This window comes from Mirounga angustirostris, unplaced genomic scaffold (genome assembly GCF_029215605.1).
Source record: "Mirounga angustirostris isolate CCGP_5_RB_7025 unplaced genomic scaffold, mMirAng1.0.hap1 SCAF_14, whole genome shotgun sequence".
NCBI classification, from domain to species: domain Eukaryota; kingdom Metazoa; phylum Chordata; class Mammalia; order Carnivora; family Phocidae; genus Mirounga; species Mirounga angustirostris.
The window spans coordinates 48340325-48359942 of NW_026991722.1; the positions used below are offsets into that span (position 1 = coordinate 48340325).

Consider the following 19618-nt stretch of genomic DNA (forward strand, 5'->3'; position numbering starts at 1 on the left):
GCCATGGGTGACAGAAATTCTGCAACCCATGGTGATAGGTCTGAGGACTCTTGAAGCTGAGATGCACCATCTATTTAAATGCACTCCCTCTTTTGAGATATGACTTGTTTTTTGTAGGTCACACTTTGGGGGGAAGTGCTGAGGTCATGTATTTGGTACAAATTATCAAACTTCTTTATACAATCACAGGTGAGAAAGTTAGCATTGAAAGGCCTAGTTTAGGAGAGCTCATGGTGTTAGGACAGGCTAGATACAAGAAGCCCCGTTCCCCTCATTCTTGCCCCTTGTACTTTATTTTATGGAAGCTTGAATTCTTTCCCTTTTGTGTTCTTAAAAAAAAAAAGCTTTAGCATCCGAGACCATCCCCAGAAAAGATTATTCGGAAGCCCCAATAAGAAAAATTCATTTTCCCACCAAATTTTATTAACTCTAACAAACTCCCAACCCACCAGAAAGCACTCAAAGTAATGAGAACTGGAAGAGGAAGGAGGGGAAAAAAATTGGGGTAACAATTTTCTTCTGCTGTCAGACTAACCCTTTTCTTTTAAAATAGTCAGCCAAATTCAGACTGGTGTCTCTCGTGTGCGCCCTCCCTCCAACTCGGCCACCCCCTGGGCTGGGAGAATCCCTCATTTCACTCACCCCAGCCTTGTTCACAAAGTGCAAGTGAGTCAAGAGACACCAGACCCTCACAGACCATAAACTTCTGAATACCCCACAGGGAGTAAGACATTCAGAACACCCATGTGATAAGAGCTCCTGCCACCTTACCTCAAAGTCAACACACTTGCCCAAGGTCACAGAGCTCGTGCATGCAGAGCAGGGACCCAAAGCCTAGCGGTCTGAGTCCACACCCAGACCATGGTTCTAGCCCACCTTAATGGTTATCAGGGTACATGTGGGACTCAGTGGCTTCCCCAGACACATATACCGCCCCCCAGCTCTGAGTCTTACTTGCAATACTACCCACCACAAAGCAAGACTTCCCCCTCTCTTGGAAGATTCAGACTGGCCCCCTAGAATGACTGATAATCAAAGAAGCAAAAAATGTCCCACACTTCGGGAGCCAAAATGAAATGCCACCATTGTGTTGTGAAACAGTCTCCTGGTTTTCTGAAATCCACAGAGACTGTTCAGATCATTTCCTACCTTCTGGTGAGTGTTAAGGACTTCAACCTCAGATGAGCTGGGAGACTTGGTGGCACTTTGCAAAGAAGGAACTAGAAAGGAAAACTGTTCTGTTTCTGGGCGTATACCTCATTCAGAGGGAAAGAAACTCTGGACTCTTAATTTAAATGTTTTCAAGGATTAGCCCTACACAGAATGCTTATAATCTCAGATACTGTCACAGAACACTGGGTCCTTTTCACTTATAAAAAGTGTCCCCAATGCAAACTGAAGGTGATAACTCCATGTGTCAACTTCAAATAAACCAAGGTATAAAGCAGCTCCAAAAGAACAATTCATTGAAAGGAAAGCCAAAAGGCAATTTACAAACATCACATGCATTTGTTTTATATGAACATCTCCAGCCACATACAGTATCCAAATGAAACTAAAAGGGAAGGAACTCACTGTACAGAAGACGAAACAATACCCTTTTTATTTTTAAAACTTTGGTGAAAATAGGTTTCCATACGACATCCCATTTAAAAAAAAAAATTAATGTAAACCAACCTGCCTGTGGGTTAGTCACACTATAGACTTCATCGTAGTGTGTGCAGATGCCTACAGTATTTACAAATGTTATCTGTTAGGTAGTAAAGTTTTGTTGCAATTTTTCCAGCACGCATTCCACAGTAAAATAAAGAGGGGATACTGGTGTTCTTGTATAAAAATTCTTAACAGATGGATAAAGGCAATTTTCCTGAGAGAAGATTTGTTCTTGAAATATTTTTCTTTCACAATTGGAAATATAGAAATGGGATGCGGTTGTAAAAGAAGTATAAGAATGTCTAAGTTAACATTTTCTTCTTTTAAATTATTTAAGTACCATTAAGTTAAAATGTTTACATTCATTATAAAAAATGTTGTTAAATCTTATGCAAATGATTTAACACTGATTGCTGCAACGCAAATTGCACTTTTAAAAAAAAATTATTGTTTACATGGAAGAAAAACATCTTGTTTGCTACCCTGTTTACAAAACCCGACTGACTTCAGATCAGTCACACAATATGCACTTTGAGAAACGTCAGTCACAGTGTACGTTACAGTCATAATGCAGTCTTGCCAACTGAGTCACAGTCCTGACTCAGCCTCCAGAGGTGTGTACCAAATGGTCTTCTCCATGAAAGCAGGTGAAATTCAGGTGTGGAAAAGGTACAAAGAAATTCTGGAACAACCAAAACCGATCAGAAGAAGCACATGATTTGGGGCAATACACATAAAACCTTTAAAAAAAAAAAAAAAAATCTCTCTCAATATTCCTTAGCAGGCAAGGCCCTGGTCCTAGTCCCGCTTTCTGGAAGTGGCACGGCGGACATGAGCTCCCCTGGCGGGCCCAGAGGCAGGTTGGCTGGCTGGAAAGGACCGTGGCCGGGGAGGAGGCGACATGCTGTGGGCTGCACTGGCCCTTCCCTGGAAGTTCTCCATCTCCTCTCTGGCTCTTCAGAGATAGGGGCAGGGTGAAGGCAGAGCAGGCCTCTCAGGAAATACATCTCTTTCAAAATAAAGGCACGGAAATCACGCATCAGAGGAATGTTCCATCAGCATACTCGCCCTGTGTGGCCGGCTTGACCAAAATCCCCGCAGGCCGCGCGCCCTCCTGCTCCCTGGCAGCAGGCTCAGGCCAGGGCAAGGGCGCACCAGGAATCCTGTCTCACCGAGGATGTGACTTCGGCCGGCGAGGCCAGGCTGACGCCTATGTACAACCCATCTTGACCTGAGTACTTGAGCTCGCTGTTCTCGGGGTTAGTGCTCTCTCCCGCACCAGACATCACTGAGGCGCCCGCCTGGCGGAAGAGAGGGACAGAGAGGGAAGAGAGAAGGGGAGAGACAGTTACCGATAAATTTGTCAGGCGGCACTCTCCTGCAAGGAAAACACCTGGGGACAAAGGCGGTGGGCAGCGGGGCCAGTGGCCTCACCCTTGAGAGCTCACGGCAGCAACCACCCAGCAAGCTGCTCGGCTGGACAAAGGTAGGAAAGGGCAACTGCCGGAGGCCGTTCGTAAGACCGGCCGAACTCCCAGCTCTCTGACAGCGAAACCAACCACACCACCCAGGTAAACGGGTCTCAGGATGCCCACACAATCTCATCATTTCCAGAGAAAGCACAGAGCGCCACCACGCCCACCCCCCCCACACACACACACAGCAGAGCCACAACCTGAGCACTTATGCCGAAGTCTAGGATGGAAAGCTACACAGCTCAGCAAGACCTAAGAAATGAAATTTTTGAGCACCGACTTCGGGGAAAATGAACTCATGCGTACACAGGTTTCAATACACCGCGTTTATCTTTATTCTTTGCAAGGAGAACGGGCCATTTTGAGAGCAGGCCACATTATAAAGAAAAGGCTAACATCCAGTATCTGTCATGGTTGTGGCAACATTTGTGGAAGCAGAAGATCACTGTTCTCTTATTTCATTCCTTCCTTCCATCCAAATGAGAAAGGCCAAATAGAAAACACGATATAACTTAGTAGAATCAAACCAAAATAACTAAAATCATGTTTAGACTACAGTTTGAGGAAACAGTTGCCTTTGACTTAAAAAAAATTAAAAAAAAAAAAAAAATCTAGCCATGACCAGTATGATGCCCAGGCTGCTCGGTGTGGCTCTGAGGACGGGTCAGTGACGTGCACGACACCCAGAGACACAGTGGCCGTCCACACACAGTGCCCCCGGAGGTTAAAGAATCTCCAACATGTCAAAAATAACACGTCTTCCTGGAGCATCTTTTACCAATCTGAGTTCGGGCACACGCCACCTCTGGTATCAGAACTCCACTCGTACATGTGCATCGGCCACAACTCCAACCTGCAGAACATTCCACCGTTCTCTCCAGCAACACGCGGTGCTGACTGCCAGGTACAGGAAACGCAGGCGTGTTTCCCTCAGGATTTATATGTATGTTGTGCTTGGTTAAGAAGTTACAGGATCTAGGGGTGCCTGGGTGGCTCAGCCGGTGAAGCGTCTGCCTTTGGCTCAGGTCATGATCTTGGGGTCCTGGGACTGGGCCCCGCATCAGGCTCCCTGCTCAGCGGGGTGTCTGCTTCTCCCTCTGCCTGCAGCTCCCCCTGCTTGTGCTCTCTGTCTCCCTCTCTGACAACAAAACCTTTTTAAAAATAATTAAAAGTTTAAAAAAAAAAATCTAGCCATGATTCCATACTTAAATCATGGGTTTTTTCCTTCTAAAAAGCTCAGAGTCTCTTATTTCTTCCTGGGTTTCAGGGTTTCATCCCATAAATTACTGGCTCTTTGCTTTTTGACACGAGTAGAATGTTTTGCGCTTTTCAAAAACATCCCTTTGTCTGTCTAAGTTGATGTGACATCTACTTCAGAGAAACATGGGGCACCAGACACAGGCTGAACTGAACCGAAGGCACGCTGAGCCCCCCTTGGCTCCACACAGGGGCCTGGAATCAATGTGGTCCTGCTCTCTCTGGAACAAAACATCTGCTTTTCTCTCTCATCCTCAAGATAATTGCATGAGGCTGGAAGGAGGGCTCTAGGAGGTCTGACTGTGGGAATTCCTATCTGCCCATCCCAACTTCCCAATCCAGCCCCTCATCACAGGTAACCAATCCTTCTGTTTCCGGGTGAAAATGAGGGTATGTAAAAATCCAGCCACAACAGTACCACCACACTCCAACTTCTTTTTAAATTAACACAAGACTTAAACTGAGGGCTCTGGGTGCATAAAAAAGCAAATTTCATGAAGTCACTGAGATGCCTAAAACTTAAAAACAGATTTTGAAATGGCTGAAATAATCCTGTCAAACACACCAAAGTGATGATTTGGTTACCCATAAATATGGTAATTAACAATAGCCATTAATTCCAGAAACTCCACCGTGAGCAAACTCAACATAGACCCAGATTTATCCCCCAAAGAAATAAACAAAAGGGTGATATTCAATTACAAAAGGACTCATTTGAGAAAGGAGCTACCATACTACTAATAAAAAGAGTGAGTGCAGGGCACCTGGGTGGCTCAGATGGTTAAGTGTCTGCCTTCGGCTCAGGTCATGATCCCGGGGTCCTGGGATTGAGTCCTGCATCGGGCTCCCTGCTAGGTGGGGAGCCTCCCTCTGCCTCTGCCTCTGCCTCTGCCTCTGCCTCTGCCTCTGCCTCTCTCTCTCTCTCTCTCTCTCTGACTCTCATGAATAAATAAATAAAACATTTATAAAAAAAAAAAAAGAGTGAGTGCAATTATAAATGACGTATGTCACATCCAATCTCATATTGATCTACCTAGTCCCAGAAAAAGCGCATGTGCATTTATCAAACTAAATCTGACTTCACCACAGCAAGTGTTAATTTTCTGAAACAAAAAGGGTACCTGAATTGGCCCAGGAAGCAGCCCACCTCACCTGGCCAGACATGCTCAGATAGCAGAGGGGTCGGTCACCACCTCAAGTCAGCAACAGGAAACATTAGCAAAGTGCTTATGAGAGCCAGGCACTGGGACCATGAGCCCCAAAGAGACAGTCACTCCCTGGCTGAGCTCCTAGGCCACATACACACGTGGAAGTAACAATGATCAACTGTCTATCATGAATGATAAATGAGTGGCTGAGATATGGAGTGGAGCAATAGATCAAAAAAGGAATCAAGACGGAAAGGATTCCTGGGGGGATGGGCCGCAAGCAGACTTCCAAGCACTACTCTGGTTCAGCCACCTACTGAGTAAGGTCACCTCTCCAAGCCTCCTCCTGGGTAAACTCGCCTTCACGTCACCCATCAGGTAGGGTTTGATGATTCAGTGCTCGTAAAGGATCAGCATGATGCTTCGCCACGGTAAAGATACTGGTGAGGAAAGGGTTTGCAGCATGGGAGGCATGTAGGACATACCAGAGGCCTTCTGAAACAGAAGGATAAGCAAAGGAGGCAAGGAGACAATGTGGGAGAGGCAAACTAGAAGGCCAGACTGAAAACTCTCTATGCCTCAGGTTCCTCACCTAGAAAAATGCAAATTTTTAAAAAAGATTTTATTTATTTTAGGGAAAGAGAGAAAGAGAACAAACAGGGGGACGGGCAGAGGGAGAAGGACAAGTTGACTCTGCGCTGAGCACAGAGCCCAAAGCAAGGCTTGATCCCAGGACCCCCCCCAAGATCATGACCTGAGCCGAAATCCGGAGCCGACGCTTAACCGACTGAGCCACCCAGGCACCCCTAAAATTCATTAACATACATAAAGCATTTCCAACAGTATCTGACAACAGGAAGGATGATACCAGTATACACCACTATTAGTTATTTTATTATTCTTGTTAAGGAGCATAGACCTAATTTGATCTCCCCAAGTCTGCCCTTCACCAGATGGGTTACAACCCATCACTTAGTGGGAGAAGTGGAACTAAATTCAGAGCTAAGTGAAAACCGTCTACCTCAGCAATGACCTTCTAATTGTTTCTGACAACTCTTCAGAACAAAAACAAAAAAGCAAAACTAAACAAAAAAACCAAGGTGCTTCCTTAGCCCTTCAAAAGGTTCATGGGCCTTCTTCAAATAAACTACACTGAAGAAATGCTAGTACCTTGAACATTATTCTTAAGCCTTGAGCAGTAACTCCAAAAGCTACCAACTCAACTACCTATTGTCTTCTTTGTTCAGTCAAGAATGTTGTTAAGCTATACGGCCGACCAAGACTCCTGCGCCAAAGGGCAGGCAAACCCCAAGTTACATGAGTGACTCACCTCGGCTCATTTGAAATCAAAAGCAACATCTGACTTTCTGAGGAAAAGATGGAATAAGTGCTTATGCCAACGCTGTTAAGAACCTTGTTTGTAATTGGGGATACACTATTTAAACATGAAATACTGCAATGTACAGCTTTTTTGTGTATCAGTCATACCGGAATAAAAAATAAAAATGTTTATGTAATGATACATAATGAGATCATAGTGATGATATCTGATGAGACCGTGATAACCCCAGTCCCCTCATCCACGGGCGGCAGGGCTATATTCTGGTACACTCCGTAGAAGGCAATTAGCAAAGCCCATCAAGAACTTTATACACTACTTAGTTCTGTAATCTCACTTCTGGAGATGTATTTATAAGGAAAGAATTCAAAGGAAGGGAAAGGCTCCACAAGGAAAGACATCCATTTCAGGGTAACTTATAATAGGGGAAACCATGGAAATAATCTAATGCCTAATAATATGGGATGGTTTGGAAAAGCAAGGTACATCCGCTCAATGAAATATTATGCAATTATTAAAAATAGTAAGATCATGTAGCAAAGTGGAAAAAATCCTGTAACGCAACGTTAACTGAAAAACAGCAGGATACAAATTGTCATCATTACAATTTACACACGCAAAAGTATTTCAAGGGAACCCAGTAAGTAGTGTGTGGGGACTATTAGTCATCAGTACCTTCCTTCGAATATTTTAATTGAATGGTGTAGTGCAGTCTAATTTTGGGGAAGGCAGAAAACATTAGCACCAGAAATATCACGCACAAGCACTTGAGGGGTAAGCCAGCCTGGAAAGAGTCATAAAGTAGCATGAAAAAATAGGGAGGAATCCGAGTGGAGGTACTAAGCTAGAGAAGGGAGGACCAGAATGGGCACCCATGCCCCCCAGAAGTCACCTCCATCCATGCTATCTGCCACTGTCTGGAAGCTGGCTGATGTGAAACATGGTTCCACATACGTTAAAACAGCAAACACGCTACAATCGGGTGCATCCGTGTCATCTGAGCTCTTGAAACCGGTATTCTAACTGTGTACGAAATCTAGAACTGGCACAACTCTCCTTAAGAAACCTGGCTTGTCACATCATTGTTTGTCTAAAGTGCCTTTCCCTCTTTGATGATGTTCAAGAGCTACCCTATCAAGAATCAGTACAGTCCAACTTGGGGGGAAAAAAATGAGAGAAAACTTACGACCCTGGACCCAGTACACACACAGAAAATTATAAGCATAAATTTCGATTGACGAATATGTTTTCCCACATCTAGTTAAACCCTTGAAAGGACGTTAGTTCATATGGAAGACATCTAAACACAGCAAAAGCAGGCATTTCACTAACGTAAACCAACCTAACCCCACCAGTGTTCCTGAACAGGCGCTCCGAAGGGAGCGTTTCAGAATGCCCACAGCTGAACCATCCTTCCTCCTCTTGGTGGGCAGCTCACGCAGGCGGAGGTCCTAACTCTTTCTCTGATCAAAGTGCATTATCAGGGTGGGGCAGAAATCTGTTCTGGGTTTCCATTCACAGCTTATCTGCCCTCCACCCTCCCACAGACAACTGAAAATGGAGGCACTTCCTGTTGAAAGAATGTGTTATCAGCTCCAGACTCGGCCGGGGCTTAGCACTGAACTCAGGCCAGGTTAGGTGGGAGACCCAGCTGAGTGACTGGCTGGAAATCTCCCTCTTAAAGGAATAAATGATTTCAGGGACAACCCGGGCTTCTGCGAGGCTGGGACATGGAAAATGTCCACTAGCCTGTGAAGTAGGCACAGTTCATCTTTAGATCACATGAATTTTTTTTTCCCTGTGGAAACAACTTTTGGACATATCTGAAAAGTCAAGGATTCCTTTTTTTTTTTTTAAAGATTTTACTTATGTATTTGAGAAGCGGAGAGAGAGAGAGAGCACACAAGCAGGCAGAGCGGCAGATAAGAGGGAGAGGGAGAAGCAGGCTCCGCGCTGAGCAGGGAGCCGGACGTGGGGCTCGATCCCAGGACCCCGGGATCATGATCTGAGCCAAAGGCAGACGCTTAACTGACTGAGCCACCCAGGCGCCCCCTGAAAAGTGAAGGATTTCTAATTTGATAAACTCCTGGAGTCAGTGCCCAGCAGTGTCTGGCTCACAGTGGGCTCACCAACCCTGTCAGCTCTCTCTCTTTTCCACTGCCTCACAGGCAGGCCCAGAGACAGCTCCTAAGGCACCTCTGGATAGGCAACTCTTCCAAGTGAAAAGAAACCCTTAAGGGACACAGCCATTCCAGAACAGCATAGGTTCTCTAGCTTGTGAACATCAATTTCATCTTTGAGGAAGGAAACCAAAAAGGAGTCAACTGGGATATGTTCAGTCCTCTGTGCTGTAATCTCTCTTAACGGAGCCCTGAGCTGAAGAAACAAAACACAGCAACCCCAGGGTGAGTGTGTGATCATTCCCAGAGCTTAAGACTTTGATGATGGTCACACTGCCTCCTTAGCTCGAATTCAGCCTGCCGGCTTCCATGGCCTCTGATCCGTCCTCCCTACATCTAAGTAAGTTTGTGGTTACGGCTTTTTCTTGTGTGAGGGGAAGCCAACCATCCCTCACTGCCAACGCTCTCTTCTCTGCTTTTGTAACCTCTAGGTTAGGCTCTCGCAGTGCTTTAGAGCGGCCTGCCTAAAAAAAAAAAAAAAAAAAAAAAAGTAACAACTATGTGTAAATTTCAACGAAGGAGGAACACTTAGATAAGTGAACGTTCACTCTGAAAAACTATACTCATTTCAGTTTGGAGGGAGACACGAAAGTGCCTCACTAAGAGTTTAGGAAGTGGCACAAGAAGATTCACAAACACACAAGGGTTCTGTCTCCATCAGGACCCGTGAAAGTCGTCAATCACAACAAAACCCTTTATGTCTCCCCTAACAGCCCAAATAACGCAAAAGAACATAAGCACCTTTTCTCACAAGAAGGAAGAGTACGATCACTGTAGCCAATGACCTAATTCAGTGTTTAGCAGAATATTTTCGTTATTTTTTTGTAATTTAACAAGCAAATTTAATGCAGAGCTCCCTCGCTATCCCCTTGGGCCCTTTCGTCCCGCCCCTCCTGGGCTTGAGTAGGCCAGGTTCTACCCATAACCCAGGATGCTGCCCTTTTTAAGGAGGGAAGAACAATTCTGCACACACAATCTACCCTGGGCAAAGGAGCAGATTGTTTTATACATCTGCACACATTCAAGTAGCAGGTTTGTAACGGTGAAGAAAGGCATAGCCCGAAGTTTAAGTGCCCTTGGACTAATAGTAAAATGCTGATTACAGGGGCTCCTGGGGGGACTCAGTTGGTTAAGTGCCTGTCTTTAGTTCAGATCGTGGTCTCAGGGTCCTGGGATTGAGCTCCACATTGGGCTCCCTGCTCAGTGAGGAGCTTGCTTCTCCCTCTCCCTCTGCTCCTTCCCCCTCCTCCTGCTCTCGAGCTCTCTCTGCACTCTCTCAAATAAAGAAATAAAATCTTTTTTTAAAATGCTGATTACAAACATAAATGGTAGCGGGGAGGGTTTGTCCCAAAACTTGAAGTCACTGGCATTCTAAAGAAAAAGTTTATCTTCTAAAATGCATCAAAATGGATGACCCTATTCTAGTCAAAGTCATAAAAGATCCTGGGGAAAGATTTAAAACCTGGTGAATTATCTTTTGTAACAAAACTGGCTTTTCAAATTGGGTGGGTATCTTAATCTCACCATCTCAATCAGAGAAAGCAGACCATGGTCCTAGAACCAAGCAGTATTTACAAGAAAGCATTATGGAAGTACTAAGTGTCACAAGGAATGAAAAACTGTGGCTATCAGAAAAATAAAAATATTTGTAACCTGGTTACTTTGGGGGCGCCTGGGTGGCTCAGTCGGTTAAGCGTCTGCCTTCAGCTCAGGTCACGATCTCGTGATCTCGGGGTCCTGGGATTGAGCCCCGTGTCAGGCTCCCTGCTCAACAGGGCATCTGCTTCTCCCTCTGCCCCTCCCCACCCCACACATGCTCACGCACTCGCTCTCACTCATTCTCTCTCTCTCAAATAAATAAATAAAATCTTAAAACAAAAAACAAAAACCCATGGTTACTTTGTTAACACAACAGCTCTACATCTCTTAATTTCCCCCATCAGGAAAGTAAGGATTTATTTCTAATGTCTTGGGATGGAAAAAAAACAATGCCATATAAATAAAGCACATCACTATTAGCTTCCAAGATTATATTTAAATAGTGCTGTTCTCCTTGAGCTTCAAAGAGGTCTGCAGGCATCTCCCACTTACGCTACACAATGCTCTGAAGGACCAGATGGTAGGAATTACTTTCCCCTTTTAGGAGGAGGAGAACAGAGGCTTTATAAAACCTTGGCAGCTGACTGTAGTCACACACAGAGCAGGATCTAGCCCCTGGCTGCCTGAATTTGTTTCCTCCCAGCTGCTAATCTGTGAACCCCCAGAATGAACTTCAGACCATGCCGAGGCTTCACCATGAATCAAACAAACAAGCTTAATCAGAGCTTTAAATTAAAAAGTATGTGTCCTTAGTAAGATAAAAGTAGGATTCCGGAGTGTGTGCCCCAGCTCTGGTGAAACCATGCCACGTTAACAACGAAACCAGCAGCAGCATACGGACCTGGGACTATTTATTCCCAAGACTCCTACAGGACACCGAGATCAATACCTGTTGTCTATTTGTTCAAGTCTTTCTTAAAATCTGAGGTCAACAGAATAATCTGTGCTCAGTCCCACAAATTCCAAGTGCTGGGTCCGGGGCCACAGGTAGCTGAATTACAAATTATCGCATATACCAACACCTATCTTTGGAGATGCTTTTTAAAATTATTATAATTTCAGGAAAAATTAACAGGTAGATCCCAACATGAACAAAGCTAACAGATTGTATTTAATTCATATCCATTAGATCTTCATATTGCTAGTAACTCTTTTGGCAGACACCCATGAAATGCATAATAAATTACTTTTGTTCCAGTAAAGGAATTCATTTTCTTCAAAGATTAATTTAGCAATAACATTCTAAGCCAGCATTTCTTAAATTTGGCCATGGTTTCCCGTAACATTATTTCATGTTTTGTGACAATTTGTATATTCTTACAGAGGCAGGGTGGAAAAAAAAAAAACTGCAAGGGATCTGTAATCTACAGAGAAACTTTGTGTTCTAAGATGAAGCCTTCTAACCTGAGGCCATGAGAAGGTGCAGGACACCCTGCCCACACTCCTTTACCTAGCATTCTGGCTTTCAGATTGTGATAATGAGTCACTTATTAAATAGACCACAGTCCTGTGATAAATTGGATGGACATATGTATTATAAACCATTTAAAGGATGATACAGTTGTGCTGACTCCTAACATGTATATAAAGGCATTGGATATTAATGTAGTGCAATGCATCTCTAACTCTTCCTCCTCACTATCCTCCCCGTAACACACAGGTGTGCACATACACACACATATGCACACGCGTTCTGGTGCACACAAGACAAACGGGGGAAGTCTAGAAAAGGCCTTGAGATCAAAATGAAAGTATGCAAACTCCACATGCTTCCATGTTCCCTGCCAGGTTGGCGTGTGACTTTCTCAGCAAAGGCCAATGTGGTCAGACAGGAACGTGAGTTATTAGAAGGAACTGAAAGAAGAAAGGGAGCCTGGCACGTAGGGAGGGTGAAGATAAAATGCCAACAAAATATTTACGTTCATGGCTTGTAGCGAGTGGCAAGTGGGATATTAATAACTGTGATGACTGGTCAACTCCCTGGGAGTGGTAACAGCCCTGGGACGGGGAGGCAGGAGACATCGGTTCCAGTCCCGGCTTCAACACCGGCTGGTTTTGTGACCTTATGGAGTCATTCTGGATCCTGGCTTATAAATGAGGCAATAATAAAACCTAACTGCAGCACTCTAACAGACCCTGGTGGGAGATTAATGACTTTTTAACTCTCTTTTTATTCATTTAGAAAACAGTGTCGTGGACCATAAACTCTGCAGGGAAATGGACACTTGCCTATTAAATGCTTTTTCAATGATTTCATAAAAACTAACTGTATGGCAATTTGAACATTCTGAACAATTCCAACTAACCTGGCACTCACGGTGTATTAAGATTGAAATCACACCATTAGAAGGATGTTAGTACTGCAACCTTGTATTTGCTGTTGTAAGAGAGCCTTTTAATAATCACGTTAGGTACCTCAACCACAGTAAATTTCACTACCTGTTACCTTTTTATTATCCAATTAACATATAGTCTTAGTACTATAACACAGTTTATTTAGAAATACACGAAAATTTGTACAATGTTCCTTATATATTTGGTTACAAGCAAATCACTTCTCTGGCATCATTTTCCCACCTGTTTCCCACCTGCAGGATGATTTTTGATGCTCAAATTACTAATGAAAATTAGTCAGATTTAAGAAAATATTATTTCTCTGAGGATTTCAGTATCATTTATCATGTCTTAATCTAGGATGACATACTAATACTAGTAATATACTATATGTTAGTTAATTGCATTTAAATAAAAAATTAAATTACAAAGTGAAAAAAAAATCTAGTATACCGTAATGATAAAACACTGACTGCCAGACCTGGGTCCAAATCCTCCCTCTTAATACGTATATAACCTTGGGCCTGTTACTTTGTTCTGAGTCTCACTACTCCCCCTCCCCAAATGGAAATATAACACCATAGGTTGAGTGGTAATTATGAATAAAAGAGAAAGTGTACATAGAACACCTGACACGTAAAAAGTACTTGGGAGAAGTAGGTTTCTGCTTTCCTATGTCCAATATCTTGTAAATGATAAAAGTATGGAAAAGGGAGAGATCTCCTCAAGAGCAAGAGTACAATGATAAAATGCAAGACTAACACTAATGCCCTGCTCTCCCGCAACCTAAAGGCTTCTATACCATATTCAACTTAAAGAGATGAACAGTAATTTTTTTGTCCCCCTCCAGGAGCCTCCTGAGTCAGAACTGCTCTGCAGAGTGAAAAACAACTTATACTGTATATGTGAGTCCTTCATGAATGTACCTTTCAGCTACTTAACTACTGTAGGAATAATTAATAATAGCAGGAATCATTGTTTTGTCATCAACCATAATGCCATAGTCAATCCAGTGTGATCCAATCACTTGGAGAAAGACAGTGGAGTATAAATTTGCTAATACAGAAGTAAGCTATGTGACTATAAAGTGGTGTTTTCCAATGTTCAGCACAGGATGCAAATATTAACACATAAAATCTATAAAAAAAAACTTTAGATATTAACCTACAAAGTACCTAGCCTTTCTTCAGAAGGCCTTCTGAGCACACCCAGAGACCCTACAAGCACTATGGGGTGCACATTAACTCTTTCAAACTACTTATAGCCCAAGATTTAGCACCACACAGCTCAGAGAAGTATTTCTTCTGACACGGCCGTTGAATAAAGTTATACCAAGGAGGGTCCGCAGTCGGGAAACAGGTCTATCCAGGCATATAGCATCCCAGAGGAATAAATGAGGGAGGAATGAAGACACCTATTTAGTATCAAGAAAATGACCAATCAGCAGGTAAGCCCCCCCACCCCACCCCAAAGGCGCAGAACCAGCCAGCGTCAAATCTGAGATGAGGTCCTTGTCTCAGTCTGAGGACGGACGTCTGCCTCTCTGTGGAAGTTGTCTATTACCAGCGACGAACCACAAAGGTGCGGAAACATTTCCTACCACCATCTCCATTCAGAAGATTCACCAGGCACCACCCCAAACCATCTTGCCCTCAGAAGCCCTGAGGACAGACAGAGGAACAAAAGCCCAGGCCTACATCATACGCCACGATGCCAGTGCATGCCACCAGCTCCAAGGGGGAGTCCTTTCCTTACTAAGTATGAGGGGAAACCCTGCTGGTAAAATGCTGGTAAAATGGAGCATGCTACCATTTGTTTACATCAGTTATCAAAACACTCTGTGGAGAATGCTTTGTGGGACTCTAGCATAGAAAAAGAAATACATTTGTCACCACAGATGGGGATTAGAGAAGGTCCATTATTTAGAAATGAAGGTACTTTGGGCCCCACTTAAGGCTGCCTTTATATTGATGTGAGCCAGTTTCAAAGGTGTACCTTCCACTCACTACACCCGTCTCAACTCCTGCTTTGGCTCCACACCCTATGCTCCAGCAACACTGGACACTAACGTTAAGTACCATAGATGCCCATGCTCTTCTTCCTGGAGAGCTCCAGCCCAGTGTTTCCTTTGCCCTGCAAAAATCCTACTCCACTAGTTCAAACGCACTCTGTGAAGCCATTTCCAACTCTGAGGTCCGAATTAACCGCTCCCTCCTTTCGACTCCTACCCCAAGGTGTCCCTCATTTAAGGCACTTCCACATCTGACCAGCAGTGAGCTCTGTCGTCTACACGTGCTCCCCACCCCTACCACCACATTATCAACAATTTGAGGTCAGGTACCTTGTTTTACTCAATTGTAAATAGGGCCTCCCGAAGCACCGTACTTTTTAAATCGAACAATGACCAAAAAGCAAGGTTCTCCATTTATTCCAACGTTATATGTTTAATGATGACTTCAACATTATAGTTGCAGTTTTAATACAAACTTAAGTAGCTTTTAATTTTTTAGAAGAGTTATTAGGCAGGCAAATATGTTCAGTGATTTCTTATTCTCAGACATTAAGTCTTACTGCTAATTTCATCCCCAAATTAATCCTTCCTGTCACAAAGGAAATACCCTTTCATTTATAAAATTTGGGAACTGAGCTATGAAACGCATATATAAGCTTATATAGGATATATACATATTATACACTACATACATCTATTACACACACATTTTACATATATGTAAAGAATTCTCCAGTGTTACTAATCTTTAGTTACAAATCACAGGAGGGATAAGAATATTTCTAGATTTATTAAATCTTATTTGGCAAATAAATAATCTTATTTGGGAATTGCTAAAATAGAACATGTTCCCTATTTCCCTCCTAAATAACAAAAACAAACCAGTAAAATGTAATTTAGTCAATACATGGAGTTCAATGAAAGATTTAAGTATTCTTACAATCCACCAGAGAATATAAATGCCAAAGAAAATGTTATCTATTTTAAGTCAACCAAATACGTATTTTTCAGTAAACCTGTATGTGTAAGAAAATTTCAGCATAGAAGACTTTTCTTGGAAAATCTTTTAAGTTCAAAAGGCACAAAAATTGATCAACTGTCTATCAAAAAAATTTAAGTTTAACACATTTCTTAAACACAAGAAATTTGAAAGGAACAAGACAGGGGCTATTTCAATATGAGGCTGCATGGCAGTCAGCCTTCCGGAACACTGCCCTCCGTCCCTGACACACACACACCACACAGAAAACCTACAACAACAAGAAACTGAGTCTGAGTTGAACAAAAATTAGCAACAAGTACAGAAAGCTAAGACACTGTAGCTTTATAACAAGGGAAGACATGAGGCCTCAGAGCACCACAAAAAATGGTTTCTGTGGCCCCGAGACACTTGTCAAGCCTTTGCTCACAGCAGCAGATGACTACCCTCCCTCTACAATACTCAGCTCCTGCCAGGCTAGCTCAGGAACCTGGTGCCCCCATATGCATGCAGGAGAGGGCAGAACGTCAGGATTTTAAAGGAGCGGGCTGGGAATGCCTACTGATCATCTCCTACACTGCTTTCTCAGGGGGGACTTAAAAGGACAGCAGGTTTGCTGTGGACCGCTCCAACAATCTGACTTCCTTGCTGTTACGATCGTCATTAAGATGGCAAAGCAGCTATTGCCACTTACATCACGTGGCCCCCAGTTCCTGTCTTCCACTGGGAGTGTGCCTGAGATCACCCTGTTTTGTAGCTCGGATGACCCTATGCAAGTGAAGTAACGCTGAACTACTACTTTCCACCACGTCAGCCACAGGCGCCACTGGAGATCAATGGGACGGACCCATCATCAAAGGAGACTTAGCGCTGAGCCAACCAGGATGCTGGCTCTGTGCTGCGCACCAGGCACAACCCTGCGATGCCCATGGAACATTTTCCTCACCTACAGCATTTCCCCAAATCCTGCAGTCATCCAGTCACCACACCTGCTGCCTTCCAACATCATAGAAACTGTGACCAAATGGGAAAATGACACACCTTGTCAGCACAGCCACTTTTCACAAATGCTCCCGCCAGTGCCTCACAGACAGCTCCCCCAGCCAGGGCCCCCTCACGGCCCCTCGGCCGCCGGCCGCACACGCCAAGCCTCAACCCACCCACAGAGGCTCTGAAGGTACTCAGGGACCAGGGGGCGCACATGCTGGAACTCCTCGGTAGTCACCTGGGGACACCGCTTGGGTAGACAACAAGTATTCCTGGACGGGGACAGTTTCCAAAGGCAGCCAGCAGACTGGCTTCTGTCATGTGCGCCTGGTCCCCCACAACAGCCACGTCAAGTCGGGGCTGCTGGAGACATCTGTGATGCACTAACCCGGTGAGAGAACCCTGGGGGAGTGGGTCCCTGTAGGGAGAGGAGGAGGGCGGGCAATCCGCGCCCCCTGCCCTGGGAAGGTGTTGGGAAGCCTTTGAGGCCGCTTGGGCTCTGCAAGCTCACACACACGCACACGCACACGCACACACACACACACACAGACACCCACCCCCGTCTGGTCAGCAGCTCACACAGCCGGCTCCTGTGGAGGCTGCCTGGGCTACGGAGTGCTGGGGACTCACAGCACAAGACCTCGCATGGAGCTGCTCTCCAACTCCACCAACCTCCCAAATCCTTACTGCTCTGCCGCCTGGCCCCTAGCAGGGAACGGCGCGTTCCACCGAAGGGCAAGGGCCGACTGGTGGTCTCCCGCATGCTGGGTCTCAGGTGAGAGATGCCCAGCCGAGCAGCCAGAGGCCGGCCGGCACAGCTCCCGAGGTCCCTCTTCCTGGCAGGCCAGCGCCAGAGCCAGACCCCGTCACTGACCTTCCACTGTTCCTCCCTCGGAGGACGACCGATCAGACTCGCAAATGCCCCATTTTGAAATTTTACATCACAAAACCATGAAAGCAAAACCGAACGCCAAGTCCCCAAAGTCCATGGTTGGGGAAATATCTGTATTTCTGCGCCATTTATCTTTCAAATGTGGCTTTTTCCAGGCTTCAGCTGGCCTTAACAAACAAAAGTGACCCGAAGCTGGCAGCAATTTCCATTTCAACTAGAAAAGACCGACACCCAAGCCAAAAACCTGGCTGCTTCCAGTGCTTTCAAAAACCAGGACCTTGTTCTGCCTCACTTAGCTGCTACCGAAGTGCTGCTGAGGACTTAGGGCATAATAAAGAATATTTTAAATAATCTTTATCTTTCCATTTCCACACAAGTAACTGTTCTAGTTACCACTCGAGTCCCTTAAAATTACACCAAGCCTTCTGTACAAAAAAAAAAAAAAAAAAACAAAGAACAACATCATCTTACACCAGAGTCCACCTTTTATAAAGTTTAGAAACGTTCTTTAACATCTGTCAACAAACGAAACAACGGAAAGGCTTTTTGCCTTGTGAAACTCTGAACATACTTCTTGTGTCATTAAAGCAAAAGAAAAAGCCCAAAAGAATTTGGGATGGAGGACCAACAGAAATATCACATTTAATTTTTTTAAAGTTTCATTTTTGCTCGTTTAAGCCATTTGAAATATGATGAAGAAACCAGCTCTGTGGTTCCCAAACCCTGGTTTGAAGACACCTCAAGGGCAACAAGCTTCAATTTCACCTGGAGCGCTAGTTCAAAAACACAACTCTCCAAGCCCCGCCCCCAGAGACTCTGACTCAAAAAATCCAGGGTGGGGCCCAGGAATCCGTAGCATTTCAAAGTACCCCAAACAGAGCAAAGCTAAATGTAAAAAAACAACTACTAAGTAAATAGGGGTTTTAATGCTGGTGTTTTGCCTTAAACTAGTCTCCGCATAATCCTAAAAAAATCACCAGGGCCTGCTGTAAAGTCCTGTGGCCCAGATCTCGCCCCAGATCCCATGGGGGTCTAGGATAAGGCCCAGCTGTTCTTCAAGAGCATTCCAGGTAAATTTGGAGAACAAATTTAGGGTAGGAATCACACTTTTAACAGAAACTAACTGGGATCCTTACAAAGCCCTGGCATCCCTATCCTTAGGGGCATGAATTACTCACAAATCTCACAAACCGAACTGCTCCCAGGCTTGTGGCAAGGCTGAAATAAGCCGGGGTACCATGAAGGTACGTTAGAAGGCAAGGGCCCCCAGCAAGAGGCCAGCGGGTAAAGGAAGATCAGTGAATACAGCAGCACAGAACACATTATGATGAGCTTTGCTTTTTTAAATGATTTTTTAAAAGGAAGGAAGGAAGAGAAGGAGAAGGGAAAAAAGATGGAGTCGCTATGATAAGCAAAAGCAATTTAAAGGCCACGGTCACGGAGATATATAAAACCTGAGTTCATAGTTCTGATCTATATCAGAAATACATATATATAGCAGCTCAGACAGAAACCTGGAAATAAAACTACTTCAAGCACTTCAAACCAAAACTTCTTGCTTTTACTTGGGTTAATTTAACCATAAAAAAATGATACAGATCTTAATTAAGAGTTTGTAAAGTACTTAAGTTTGTCATTTTGTTGACATTCAAATGTAATCTCCTCTGAAAACTATTCTTAGGTATCAGCTAACTAAACTGAACTGTTGGTTTAGATTATTGTACTACCAGATAAGATAAAATTTGAGATAATATACTAAAGAGC

General features: G+C 44.2%; 1 protein-coding gene across 6 annotated transcripts in view; it reads right to left on the minus strand.

The window, feature by feature from the left end:
• Positions 1-19618, minus strand: part of GATA6 (GATA binding protein 6) — a 136174-nt gene that overhangs the window by 104130 nt on the left and 12426 nt on the right. For 4 of the 6 annotated variants that reach the window (XM_064577843.1, XM_064577839.1, XM_064577841.1 and 1 more), the window contains exon 7: positions 2962-9516. The exons of 1 other annotated variant lie outside the window; for it this stretch is intronic. In XM_064577843.1, the coding sequence (XP_064433913.1) occupies positions 9334-9516 (183 nt within the window). In that variant the 3' untranslated portion in view covers positions 2962-9333. One more of the 6 variants, XM_045886940.2, reaches the window with a different exon arrangement.